General features: G+C 38.5%; 1 protein-coding gene across 14 annotated transcripts in view; it reads right to left on the bottom strand.

The window, feature by feature from the left end:
* The window catches only part of nrxn3a (neurexin 3a), a 1,637,233-nt gene that overhangs the window by 1,608,747 nt on the left and 13,428 nt on the right, over nt 1-15,058 (bottom strand). For all 14 annotated transcript variants that reach the window (XR_007933698.1, XR_007933699.1, XM_051920149.1 and 11 more), the window contains exon 3: nt 476-502. Coding sequence is in view for 12 of the 14 variants with exons in the window: in XM_051920149.1 (XP_051776109.1) it covers nt 476-502 (27 nt within the window). In the remaining 2 variants the exon portion in view is untranslated. The remainder of the gene's footprint in view (nt 1-475; nt 503-15,058) is intronic.

The following is a 15,058-nucleotide window of genomic DNA, read 5'->3' as shown; positions in this document are numbered from 1 at the left end:
TACAAGCCAGTATTACTGTCAGAGGAGATTAAAGGCATATTACCGACGTGCACGCCTGTATTACCGCCAGAGAAAATTAAAGGTATATTACGGACGTACAAGCCAGCGGATGTACAAGACGGTATTACTGTCACAGAAAATTAAAGACACACAATACACGGCGGCAGCCCACGAAGAACGGTCAGCTCAGCAAGTAAACATCAACAAAAGAAAGGCTGAAAGAAAGAAAAATACGACCAACAAAAAGAATGAGGTCAAAGTCCCTTGCCATTTAAAATAGACTGTTCCTACTAATGTTTATGCACTACTGTTCTATCGCCCGTTACTGTAACGGGCTAAATGACTAGAAGTATATAAACTACTAAATATGTGAACTTTATTTCATGGAAATCGCAACGATAACAGAAAAAAAAAAAAAAAATGCAGTGCCATAATGAAATCAAAATGTTCTCCTTGTTTGGACACTGAAACTCACCTGGAAAACGGATGACGTCTGCAGTTGCTTTAAAAAAAAAAAAAAAAAAGAACAGGAAAGAAAATTCAGCATTAGAAACACTCCTCTGTCTCTTTGCATGATATTGCATTCATGCAAAAGGTATAACACACTGGTGAACATGCAAGTGACAATTTTATCACATTGCATGTAAGTAAAACCTCAGGGAATAAAACTTCTTTTTGCATCTGTCCAGGGTGGTGGAAACAGATCAGTTCCCTTAACCTTTAACTACAGGAGAGCATGAGATGAGTTATCTTAGTCTGACTGCTTTCTTCAGCTCCTAGCAGTTAACAATTAAGGTCACTCTGAAAGACACAGTAAGACAACTTTATCGAATATTGTAAAATATTCTCTCTACTTGTATAACACAAAATTTCCAACATACATTGGATTACATAAATTCAAGCACGTTTTGAAACATGCCCCCATACTATGGGAAAGAATTTACGATGTTGTTGGGTTTGTGTATAGCATGAAGGAACCAAGTCAGGTATATCTAAATACCCATTTTCATTGCAGACACACATTTGGATACAAATTTGGTAAACTGGTAATCATCTAAAGGTAACACAATACTTGCGATTCAATTATTTTGTAAATTTTGTTTTTATAATGAGGTTGTATGATGTGGTTTATGATGGGGTTTACTTTCACAGATAGTATAAAAAAAAATACTAATTCCCCCTTTTGTTGAATGCCTGCCTAAATTACATACATGCCCAAAATACTGGCTCGGAATTTTTAGAAATGTTTATGGCGTGTGGCACAAGGAGGCTTACTTTTAGAGACAAACTATCCCTTTGACAAATAATTTGCATCAGCCCATATTTACTTCATTAGCAATAAGCCTCATGGCAAAATCATTTATGTCTCTTAGATAGTGTCAGATACATACTGTAAGGGACTGTTTCCAGTTTTCAATTGCCTGTTCTACCTTAACATTTATCACGATGAAGCCGTTTCCCATGTAAAATCGGCACTCTGCTTAAACATTGAATTTAGTTAATGTCACATACATGACGGAGTGCTTTCTCCATTTTAAAATTCAATTCAGTGACATTTCACGTCAAGAACATTTTTTCCTGTTTAAAACATACTGAAAACCTCAATTGGTAGACATCATCTGTGCAACGATGACCATTCCCTGTTTCCCTGTTTTTGGAGCTTTACCTATCGGATGTCACTATTGACGAGGGTGTGAAGAAGAAATAGTTTTGTTTTAAGTGTAATTAATATCCAACAGACATTGCTGGAAGGCCAGCACTTGGCAGGTAAGCCACAGATTGAGGAAAGGTTTGCTACAGCAAACAAATTCTTACCACTATTGAAAAGGCTACTAAATATTAACTCTGCCCAAATAAGCATTAAACAAACTAGTTTATGAGAGTTTAATTACATGTCCACTTCCATTACATGTGTTTAACACTTGGTAATCAGTGATTTATTATATATTAATTTAGTCCTTAGGCAATTAGGTTCAATATGCTTTAACTATGCAAGCCACATATTGGTGCTCATTTATCTCCATTATCTACTGTGGTTAGCCAGCTTGTTTTATAGCTCGTCTTGATTACCGTAGAGGTCTCTTTACTGTAACTAAGAACACGACGCCATTGCAGGAAACAAATCTTGAGAACATAATCAGTAGACTTTTAACAGCCCTCCTTATAACATGCACTTTACCACTTAATCTAAATTTGTGTTTATTTGTTTGTTTTTGTTCTTAGTAGTCTATAGATTTTTTTTATCTCTTCGATGAATACTGATGGAATTGTTTCTGTAATCTGTACATCAACAGGAAACCTTCATTGAATTAACTGTCCTGTATTAAAGATGTGAAGATGAGTGATGTAAAAAAATATCTGAGACTGGAACTGATGCCTGCCTTTGAAAGACTGATGGACACATCACTGCATGTCTTCAGAGGTATTATGGGGGGGTGAGGAATAGCAGCACTCTGTATGTCTGAGATAACTGTAAAGCAGCACTTTCTAAAGGGGCATTACAGCATTGTAGGACCCTAGGAAAACTGGTGTAGGGCAGGAAGCAGCACTGGATGTGTTACTTAAGCACAACTGTAGGATACGGGAGAGAGAGAAAAAAAAAATAAAATTCTGAAAAGAAACCCACTTCAGTGTGGCTAGAGCAACCAGAAAAGTCAAATTTCTCCCTAGGAACAAATAATGTTCTATCTATTGTAATGGACGGCCGGGTCCCATACCCGGTCAGGACTCCCCTGCTGTATATGGTCCGGGGGAGCAGCCATGGGCTGCTCACTACCTCCCCCGGGACGCTTGGTGGCAGCCTCCCTGGCTGACGATGGTGCCTCAGTTTCCCGCAGGGCTCCATGGGAGATGGAGTCTTCCACAGCCCTGTGGGGATCTGGGATGGCCACCAGGGGGTGCTGCATGAATCCCGAAGCCCACCTGGACATCTCTACAGCCCCGCCCGGAAGTGCAATTAGCCACAGGTGATTAAGCACCTGGAGCACTTCTGGGTGGGCTATAAAAGGGCCAGCATCCACCACTAATGGGCCAGAATCGGGAGGATGAGGTTGCCTGAGAGGAGTGGTGGTGCCAGTGGAAGGATTGCTGTGTTGATAGTAAGGTGCTTTGGGACTGTGTTATACCTGTGGGGTTCACGGGGAAGACGTGCCCCACAGGGGAAGAGTGTTTAGGCTGTGTTTAAGTGCTTGGGACTGTGTATTGCCAGTGGGGTTCATGGGGAAGACGTGCCCCACAGTTGAAGAAAAATAAAAGATTTCTGTTCCATTTTACACGTGCCTTAGCGATTGTTATTATAGCGCCTTATTCACGGGAGGAGGCATCTTAATTACAATCCCCAGAGTGATAACGAGGAAGCCAACTGAGCTGAGTGTGTCTGCACATGCATTCATGTGAAGCCAATCCCCACATCAAGACCCTAAAATCAATTGGCTAGGTGACTGCATACAACTAAACCTCCCCGAGCCTGAGCGCACTGTTCTTATTTAAAACGAACACTGCCACAGACCTCTAAATGCTCTTTACCACAAATAGATCCATTATAGGTAGGACCTAAACTACACTGTTATCTATCTATCTATCTATCTATCTATCTATCTATCTATCTATCTATCTATCTATCTATCTATCTATCTATCTATCTATCTATCTATCTATCTATCTATCTATCTATCTATCTATCTATCTATCTATCTATCTATCTATCTATCTATCATCTATCTATCTATCTATCTATGTGTTATATAGTGCCTTTCACTTCATCTATCTATCTATCTATCTATCTATCTATCTATCTATCTATCTATCTATCTATCTATCTATCTATCTATCTATCTATCTATCTATTCTACTTTGTATGCGGTACTGTGTTTAATTTAATGCCACCATGGTGCCCAAAAACAAGTGCAGTTTTTGCAATTAAATCCCACACTAACATTATCACTTCAAAAATTGTGAATGCCATTTTATTTTTGTTAAAGGTATGACAGGCGGCACGGTTGCGCAGTGGGTAGAGCTGCTGCCTCGCAGTTGGGAGACCTGGGTTCGCTTCCCGGGTCCTCCCTGCGTGGAGTTTGCATGTTCTCCCCGTTTCTTCTGGGCGCTCCGGTTTCCTCCCACAGTCCAAAGACATGCTGGTTAGGTGGATTGGAGATTCTAAATTGGCCCTAGTGTGTGCTTGGTGTTTGTGTGTGTCCTGCGGTGGGTTGGCACCCTGCCCGGGATTGGTTCCTGCCTTGTGCCCTGTGTTGGCTGGGATTGGCTCCAGCAGACCCCTGTGACCCTGTGTTCGGATTCAGCGGGTTGGAAAATGGATGGATGGATGGTATGACATACAGTAAATGCTAATGTAGATGACCATTTTTGAAATCAGACTTCTCCTCCCCTGTCCAATACTCATATCTATGTTATCATTTTGGACCAGCAAATGAATCAGTTTCCTAGCCTGAAGTAACTGACTTAAGGCAAATAGTAAGGCATGTCACCTTGGTGTATTCTGGTGACATAGACAATCTGTTATTGTATATATCGGTTCTGACACTGAAATGTTGAGTGGTGACCATTTAGGACCCCTAAACCCAAGGTCATGGAATAGCATATTGAAGGAGGTCCATGGATCATTAGATGTACTGACCCTATAGGAGATATACAGTAAATAATATAATGGTTTTTTTTTTTTAATAACTGCCTTCATAAAGCCAGTTAATAATGTGATTAATTAAATTAAAAATCAAAAGACAGCACATCACTAAAGAACTGACAAGGACTCCCAAAGTAGTTTAATTCCCAGCTTGGTCAGTGCTTGAATGGTAATTTCAAGTTAACTACAGGTCTGCGTGTTTTTTCCTTGTTATTCTGAGGTCTTTCTTCATCCTAAGAATATGCATAACAGAGTGTCAGGTGTGAACTAATTTGTCGGGTGGGAGTTAATGTGGATTTATGTCCATAAAAAGCTGATTCCTGTTTTATGCAACAAGGATAATCTATAGTTCCGCATAACTCGTAGATCAAAGCAACAATTGACATTGTTTGATTATTATTCATTGTTTCATTATTTCCATAAAAAAAAAAAAAAATAATATCTCTTTCCACTGATGACACACAAAATCTATTTACCATTGAATTGGGCGTAATTTCTTTAAGTCCCTATTGGACAGTGTGGAAGACATTCAGCCTTTGATGTTGTTAAATTTTCTTGATGTTAAAGTAAAGTAAACTGAGAGTGTGATGTTTGGGCTCTCCAACCTCCACACTGCCCCTGAATATAATCTTGATCGACTAGCACCATACATTAAACCATGTGCTAGTTGGATAAAAGTATATATTCTGTTGTCTGCTTTTTCCAACTAAGTCATTGAGCTAAGATCAGGCCCTTTTTGTCTGTTGCTGATCTTGAAATGGTGACTTGTGGCTTTATTTCTTTGTGACGGGGCTACTGTTACTAGTTTCAACATAAACAACATTAGAAGCTTGATAAACAAGAGGAGAACATTCAGTCCGTCAAGCTTGTTTCATAGCTAATAGCCAAGTTGTCCCAACAAATCATCCAGATACTTTTTAAAGGTTTCAACTACATGTCTTATCTGTACTTCTCCCTAATTTCCACTGGTGTTCTTGTGTACCTGATTCATTCTTAATTTGAAAGAATGTTGCTGGATCTATTTTATTGATGCCTTTGTGGATTCTGAAGACCTGAGTTAAGTGCCTATGCATCCTCCTCTGCTTGAGACTAAATAGGTTTAATTCTCTGTGTCTGTCACAGAAGGCCATGTCCTTAAGTTCTTGGGATGTGCTCTCCTCTGCACAGCTTCAGGTGCTGCTATGTCTTTCTTGAACTATGGTGACTATAAGTCCAGATGTGGTCTCACTAGTGCACTATATTCTGTAGTTTGAGCATAATGGTCCTTATATTGGTTTTTTTTTATATATAACCTAACATTTTGCTTGCTTTTTTAATTACTTCTGTGCTTTGCTTAGATGATGAAAATGTTGTGTCAACCTAAACCTTTAAATGTCTTTCAGACAGCCTTGGAGTCACAATTTCTTGTAATCCACTAACAGCTGTGTTTGGTGGGCTCACAGGTGGGCTTAAAGTGGAGAAGGACAAACAAACTGTGATTGCCTTTAGTACACTATTGGCACGTAGATTAATCTTGCTCGATTGAAAGAATCCTAACTCTCCTATTCTAAGTCAGTGGGTAACTGATGTTACCTACTATTTGAAACTGGAAAAAATCAAATTCGCACTTAGAGGATCTGTGCAAAACTTTCTCAAAACCTGGCAGGATCTAAGCAGGTTCTCACCCCTCTTTAACCCCATTAATCTTTATTCATTTATTATCCATCCATCCATCCATTTTCCAACCCGCTGAATCTGAACACAGGGTCACGGGGGTCTGCCGGAGCCAATCCCAGCCAACACAGGGCACAAGGCAGGAACCAATCCTGAGCAGGGTGCCAACCCACCGCAGGACACACACAAACACACCAAGCACACACTAGGGCCAATTTAGAATCGCCAATCCACCTAACCTGCATGTCTTTGGACTGTGGGAGGAAACCGGAGCGCCCGGAGGAAACCCACGCAGACACGGGGAGAACGTGCAAACTCCACGCAGGGAGGACCCGGGAATCGAACCCAGGTCCCCAGGTCTCCCAACTGCGAGGCAGCAGCGCTACCCACTGCGCCACTGTGCCGCCCTATTCATTTTATTAATTTATCTATTTACTCATTTTTACTAGCATAAAGTTTTACTCTGCTGGCCTAGCCCTCTTTCTCAGGGGTTGATTTGTTTTCGAACCTTTGAGTTATTTGTATGGAATGTTATTTGATTTTAATAAAATCAACAAAGTAAAATAAAAAAAATGTTTTGTCAACATAAACCCCTATATCATTTTCAGAAGTTGCTTCCTGTAGAACAGTGTCGCCCATCTTGTGTTTATAATTGACATTCCTTTTACCCACATGTAGCATTTTACACATTTCTGCATTAAACTGTATTTTCCAAGTGTTCGCTCAGGTCTGAAGCTTATCCAAGTCTTTATGAATTTTTGTTTGCTCAGTGTCTGCCATTCCTCCAATTTTAGCATCATCTTCCAGTTTAACAAGTTTACTAACTACACCAGACTCAATGTCATTAATTTAAAGCAGTCCAAGGACAGAAACCTGGGGGACTACACAGGAGTTACCCAGCAAACCCTTTCTCATCTACAAGTGGTCCAAAATGCTGGTGGTAGACCTTTGATGATGACCATATTTCTTTTTCAATAGCCTCTCTTCATTGGCTTCCTGTCAATTACAGGGTTGATTTTAAGGTGCTATCGATTGTTTTTAAGCACCTAAAAGGATTCACGCCTTCCTATCTCTCTGACCTTTTACATTCCATCTGGCCAAGTCCTCTAATCAGACAGTCTTAGTTGTGTCAAAGTCTCGACTAAAGCTGAAGGGTGAGTGTGCTTTTGCGACAGCCACCCCTAGGCTCTGGAATAATCTACCTGCTCATGTTAGGTCAACAACAGCTGTGGCCATTTCTAAACCCACGCTGAAAATCCAGGCTGAATTTCTCTTTGGCATTTAATTAGAATTTGTTCCACTGATATCTTTGTTGTGTTGATTTATATTCAACAGTTTTTTTCAATATAACTTAACATTTTATTTTGCCTTTTTAATTGATTCTGTGCTTTGCTTAGACAATGAAAATGTTGTGTCAATTTAAAGCCCTAAATCCTTTTCAGAGGTTGTTTCCTGTAGATGAGTGTCATCTCCCATTTTTGTATTTATAATTGACATTCATTTTGCCCACATGTAGCACTTTTAAAATCCAGGCTGAAAATGCATCCTTTCTTCTTGGCTTTTAATTAGAATTGGTCCATCTAATATAATGTCATTACTGTTTTATATCTTTTGTGTCTCTAGTGTTAGAATGGATCTACTTCTACCTTTCTTTATTTCAATGGGCAACACTTTATTCAACATAGGTTGTTTTAAATGTGCTTTATAAATAAGTAAGCTAATGTGTCTACTCATTGCATACAGTGTAGCTACAAATCTGTCATATTTTTGTTAATATGGAACCAATGGGGCGGCACGGTGGCGCAGTGGGTAGCGCTGCTGCCTTGCAGTTGGGAGATCTGGGGACCTGGGTTCACTTCCCGGGTCCTTCCTGCGTGGAGTTTGCATGTTCTGCGTGGGTTTCCTCCCACAGTCCAAAGACATGCAAGTTACGTGGATTGGCGATTCTAAATTGGCCCTAGTGTGTGCTTGGTGTTTGCGTGTGTCCTGCGGTGGGTTGGCACCCTGCCCAGGATTGGTTCCTGCCTTGTGCCCTGTGTTGGCTGGGATTGGCTCCAGCAGACCCCCGTGACCCTGTGTTCGGATTCAGCAGGTTGGGAAATGGATGGATGGAACCAACGTAACTAGACTGAGGAGCCCAGATTTTGGCTGTTATAACAATTGCAAAAATCTTTTCTCTATGGTAGTTGATGAACAACTTAAGCAAACTGTAATAGCCCACCATTGTGGTGTAGTTATACAGACATGGTGTCAATATGCTGCAGGCACACAATGTTCAAAATTGAGCCAGTGTGTAATGATTAAATGTGGCCAGAAACAGGAATATTTCACAACAGAAAAAGGCACACAAAGTACTTTTGTGTCTTGTCTGTTCTTGTTTCAGTTACAATAAGGCTAAACATTTGTTACAAAGCATTGCTTGAACTGTCTATTTTTACATCTCCCCTGGTAATGGGGAAATTTGAATTGTGCCAGTTCTTAAGCGACTCCAAGCATAGAGCAGATTTCATCTCCGATTCTGTCACGACTCTTGGGATTACCACAAAATCTAATGTTTATGATTGTTGATCAGTGCTTGTTTTCGTAAGGGAAATTCTTTTTCCAGGCTGTCATGTATCAGTTTAGATGAACCAAAATTATGAGAATAAATGTAAAGGTTACATCAGTAGACTATCAATTAAAATGGTATCACATACTATTTTTAAATCTTTGGAAGCCTATTAGAAAACAAATATTGTGGAAGTGTAGTTCACATCACCAGTTTTCATGTCAAAAATATCATGGGATATACACTGCAATGACAGCAGAGGAAAAGTGCAAAATTTAAGTTGAATTGTTAAAGACCTGTTAAACCGTGAATCACTGTTGTGTTTTTCAGTCAGTGCAAACTATTGTCTCGTAACCTTTATCTTGTCAAGTTCATTCTTAAGAGAAGATAAACAATGGAAGTCAACATATGGTGTGCTGGCAAAATATTACATGCTGCAAGGACTTCCCCATATGCCCAGCTAATCCGTGAAACACCCACAGAACCCTGTGAGGCGTAAAGCATGTCTGAGAAAACTAAAGTTACAATCAAAATCGAAACAACATCTACACAGCATTATTTATACACTTCCTAATATAAGACACCCCTTTTGGTTTATTATAAGCAAGTCTGTTTTACACAGAAAAAGCTATTAATGCAGATTTTAATGATGTCACCATACATTTAACATCGGTTTGCTATTAAATCTCCTGATATCATTTTGTATTTTGATCATGGAACTAAGTTGTTGTTAAATTCTGATTAGAGTCTACCACTGACCTCATTTACATTCAGGATGAAGAAAATAATCCTTCATTCAGCATAAACAGTTTAAAAAATTGGGGCTTGAAATTTAATTCCTGAAGCAGAAATACACGGCTTCAATAAGATCGTTCATGAAAAACAAAAGGCAGTTCTCTTCTGGGCACAGAGAGACAGACAAATGCAATTGGGAAAGGGGCAATGAAAGTGTACTAAAGTATCTATCTATCTATCTATCTATCTATCTATCTATCTATCTATCTATCTATCTATCTATCTATCTATCTATCTATCTATCTATCTATCTATCTATCTATCTATCTATCTATCTATCTATCATATTTTTATTAATGCATCTTCTGTTAATCTGAATTATTTTAAAGGACGCAATAACAATCCCATCTTCCATCCAGCCATTCATTTTTTGCAGCCCCACTTATTTTGTTAAATCACAAACAATGACAGAGCCAATCCAAGTGGTTTTAAATGCATGGGGAAACCATTAGCTCCATTACAAGGCACAAAGGGGTAATTTTGTAATGCTAGTGAAGGTAACATGCACGGTTTTGGATGTTAGAAACCTTCGTTTCTAGAGAAAACCATAATGTAGACATGAGGAAAATGTGCAAATGCACCAAAGCAGAGAATGACCTGGCTGGAGCGGAGAGGCAGTAGTGAAGACCAATATGCTGTTCTTAAAAATAACAATGATATTAATAATATTTTTGTTATACATATTTAACTAGTGTACATATTTTGAGTTATTGCATCAAATATATGAAAATACAAAGTACATCATGGGATTCTGAATGATGCAAAGAACAGCATCTCATATTTTGCAATTGGGCCGATTTACTGGTGCAGTGTCACAGTCTTCAGTGTACATTGTATGTATTTCATGAAAGCTGGTCCTAATGATAACAGAAATAAAATTAGGATAATTACAGTATGTGCATGGCAGACATTTCCTATCATAATTATTATTTATGTCTATTTGCTTGACTGAAAGAAAAGCTATTTTTCTGGTCTGGATGTTAAGAAGGTGTGGTAATCATAAATGTCACAGTGAACACAAGAAAACCATTGCAGACCATTTTGTGCTTGCTAAAAATAGTACCTTTCCATGCACTTAAAAAAATTGCCTGTGCAACAGAAAGGGACCAGCACCATAAAAACAATCTGCAGTGAAAAATGTGAAGAGCATATACAGTTTTCAAGAGTGTAAATAGCTGAAATCAGCCTTAATAGACTGCAGTACAGTGGTGTTTAAAAACATAATCCAAACCTTTAAAGGGTGATATTGAATTGTTAAAGTATCATTTCATTCATGTATTAGTATGGAAAGAGAACAATATTGAGTGGTGGTGCATTAAAGCTTTCTGAAAAAAGCATGAAAAAATTAAACAAATCATACTTGGCTATTTTCCAAGTAAAGCTCACGTTTTTATGCTGCAGTACGAATGCAATGTCAAATCCAGCCTGGATGTGCTGCTACTGTATATGTGATCTTATGGGGCACAATTCAACATCGTATTACTGCAATGTGACTCAACACAGTGTCCCTGCTGACAATTTTTAAATATCTTCACAAGCACAATGCTTATCTATCTCCTAGTAGATATCACTAACGGATATCCAGTATATTTAATAAAAAGTGATTTTACTTCACATTGGGGTTAAATTCTTTATGTGATCAATCATGGCTAGCAACCAGGTTCAAGAGAGAATTAGGACAATCGACTGATCATATGCTGTTCACTAGCTTAGCTTTAGAAGATGATACTCAGATATGACTGTATGGAGATAATGGGCAAGTTGTATCACCATCTTATGAAAAATGCATCACGAGGCATGAGCAAGCAATATGATGACAGAAGACATTTGATCCAACGCAAGATGATGGAGGTTGAATGGTCGAATTGGAAACATGGCAGAAACAGCAATTGACAAGGATATTGGAACACGAGAAGTTTACATTTTCAAACTATCATATAACAACACAAATAAACTGATATAAATTGAATTGTTAAAAACAATAAATTGATTTTCTTTTAAATGTAGTGTTAGGGGGTGTATTAAACTGAGTCATGTACTTGTTAATAAGCTGGCATACCTTTTAGATGTTCTTATAAAATTAGATTTATCTTTGGAAACGTATGCCCCAAATGATTCTGTCAAAATATGATGTGGTAATTTATTTTGTTTTTCAGATGCTTATACTATTCACTCGAAACATTTCCTAGGGTGCACAGATGCCTACCAATATCAAGTTTCTCTTGACATGTGTGAACAACAAATGCCTCACATTATAAAGAGAAGGGTAGTCAGCAATATCCAGTTAGCTCATTTTTATCAGAATACACCTTCACTAAGCATAACTTTGTTATTTGTTGACAGGTATAACTTTGTGGCTTGGAAAATAAAGGCACATAACGAAATAGCGCTGAAGAGAAAATATGTCTTCTTCTTCTTTCTGTTCATCTTTTCCCACTCCTATGTGGGGTCAACGTGTTTGATCAACCTTCTCCGTACAATTTGGCTCTCCTCCTCCTTTCCTTCAAATCATCTTTGACTTTTTCCATCCACCTCCACACTGGCAACCCTTGATTTCTTTTCCCATATATTTCTATTCCCATTGCTATTTTGCCCACATATTCATTGTCTCTCCTCATCGCATGTCCATACCACGTCAATCTACTTTCTTGTAAGTTTCTTAGATATTGCTCCCACTTTTATTATACCTCTGATTGTTTCATATCTTACTCTGTCCTTTTGTGTAACTCCACACATCTATCTCAACATTCTCATCTCTGCCACATCCAACTTCTCTTGTGCTCCCTTTATTGCCCACGTCTCAGCTCCATACATCACACTGCACTTTATGGGTTATTCCTGCATCTAATTTTCCATCTTGGGCTATCACTGATCCTAGACATTTAAATTCATCCACTCTTTTCAATACCTCTACCTGCAGGCTCACTTCTGAATCCTGATCATCATTAAACCTCATATATTATGTCTTCTTACTATTTATCTTGCAGTTTTATCCATCTTCTAAAGCTCTTCTCCATTCTTCCAACTTCCTCTCTGTTTTCTCTTTTCTGGTGCTACACAACACAATGTCATCAGGAAAAAGCCTGCACCTAGAGGGATGGTATTTTATCCCCTGACTTAACACATCCATAACCAGATCAAAGAAGTGAGAACCTTAAGAAGATCCCTGGTGCAGACCTACTCTAACTGAAATCTGGTCTGTTACCCCCAACACTGCTTTAAATCCGAGTCCTTACTCCTTCATACCTATCCTGGAGAATCCTCAGATACTTCTTTGGTACTCCTTTCTCCCTCATGTACCTCCAGACCTGTTGACGTGGGACTCTTATCATTAACTTTCTGCAAATCAGTAAACGCCATATGCAAACCTTTCTGTTTTTCGTGATGCTTCTCTATGAGCTGTCTCAATGCAAAGACTGCATTAAATGTTCCTCTCCCTGGCGTAAAACTAAACTGCTCCTCCCCTATGGTGATCTCTTCCCTATCTCTATAACCCTTTCACAAATTTTCCTTGTGTTTGACATCAGCTTTATTCCACTATAATTACCACAATCCTGAATATTGCCCTTCTCCTTACAAATGGATACTATCACAATGAAGAAAGGTTGTGTCTATATAGCTAAAACTAACAATTGTCTTTTGTTCTCATACACTGCATGTGTTGAGAAGGGGAGAAGAGAATTTAAAGAACATGTTAGAATGTCCACTGACGTCACATCCATTTGACCTCCAACTCCTCCCCTTCTGGCATCAAACCTTAAAACCAGAAGTTGGCATCATTTGAAGGACCACAGCACTGGGAGACATACCAGTGGTGTCGACTATGTTTTTGATATTATTTTTTGGTCATCTCTGGCCAACGGCAATTAAACAATGGCCCTAATCATTTACGTGTCTTCCTATCTTCTATTCTATTAAACGGAGTAGATATAAAATGAATTAGTGAATATGGTGAGTAGGCAGGGGAGCATGGAGGTTCAATCCTTAAATCTGCAGTCTGACTGCAGATGCTTGTGTTCTCACCATGTCTACATACAGTATGTTTTTTTCCTCCTACATCCCAAACACATGGGTTTTTAGGTTAATTGGTGACTGTAAAGTGGTCCATGGTGGTTGTGTGACTCAATGTACCCTTAAATGACCCTTTTCCTGCTTTGTACCTGATCCTGTCAGGGTAGGCTCCTGCCCTCCTGACATCAAATTGAAATGGGTGGATTTGATAATAGACGGACGGAAGGACTCACTGGTGTGCAGGCAAATACAGCTTGAAAAATGTTGAAATTCAGATGTTTCAATTCAGTCAAGTGTAAAGTAAGCATAATTCACCATGGTGAGCATGTGCAACCGAGAGTTTAATTTATTACTAAATCTACACTGGTCATGTCACCACTTACATTGTAGGTGCATGTGGATTTAAAATTAAAGTCTACTCACTAAAGATGGCTATAGAGCAATTAAACAGAAATTCTAATTTCAAAAATAATTATGTTAATTGTAGATACAAGATGTGTAAAGCTGTTCATGGGTCAAAAGTTAACTACATTCCTTTACTGTAGCTCCTCAGGTAGAATCGAATGAAATAAAGATTCACAAATAAGCCACATCAGCTTCATTTTAAGGTATACCACCTTAATACCTCATAAAATGTGTCTGCAATGAAAATAATAATCTGACTCAACGTACACTGTTGTCTTACTGCTTTGTCATAATTTAGCACATTGTCCCTATAGAAGAGTGCATAAGAAAAAGAGCACTAAGCCTCTTCAAAGACCTTACATGAATTCAGTATGAATAAATCCCATACATCTTTCGAAAATTCAACAGTCATCCCCAAATGATAAAGATATATAGTCAATACAGAGTAAAAAATGAAGCCAGCCTCGGATTATAAGGAAAGTAATCCTCATTAATACCAGTGAGCCAAACACACACCTCTGCCAAACGAGATATGAGAAAAAGAAAGCCATTTTCTTAGAGATAACAAAACACCAACAGCATGTACCTTTTATTTTCTGCAAGGTGTGCAGCATCTAAACACATTTAAGGAAGAAAGAAGTCTTGATTTTTCTTTTCTTGATGATTTTTTTCCCCCACTGATATTCTATACAATTCACAGTTACAATTAAAACACATTGGCAACCAACATAAATAAATCTTTCAATGTCATTTTGAACTTAATGATTATGGAGCAGTATGTCTCCCACTGTTAAGAGCTCATTCAAAGCAGGTTAATATTGATCATCACCAATATAGACTAAGTACACAGCAATTAGGAAAGTATGCTTTTAGACAGAAATGAACTTTAAAAATGTACAAGTGATTTCCGATAGTCGAGTCGCTCTGTGTACAGGTCAGTGAAATTCTCTGGGCTCTGTGCACACCTCCTTTTAAAACAGTTCTTTTGAAAGTTGTTACATGTAAAA

This window comes from Erpetoichthys calabaricus, chromosome 16 (genome assembly GCF_900747795.2).
Source record: "Erpetoichthys calabaricus chromosome 16, fErpCal1.3, whole genome shotgun sequence".
NCBI classification, from domain to species: domain Eukaryota; kingdom Metazoa; phylum Chordata; class Cladistia; order Polypteriformes; family Polypteridae; genus Erpetoichthys; species Erpetoichthys calabaricus.
Note: the sequence above shows the minus strand (reverse complement) of the source record. Positions and strands in the feature narration are given on the sequence as shown.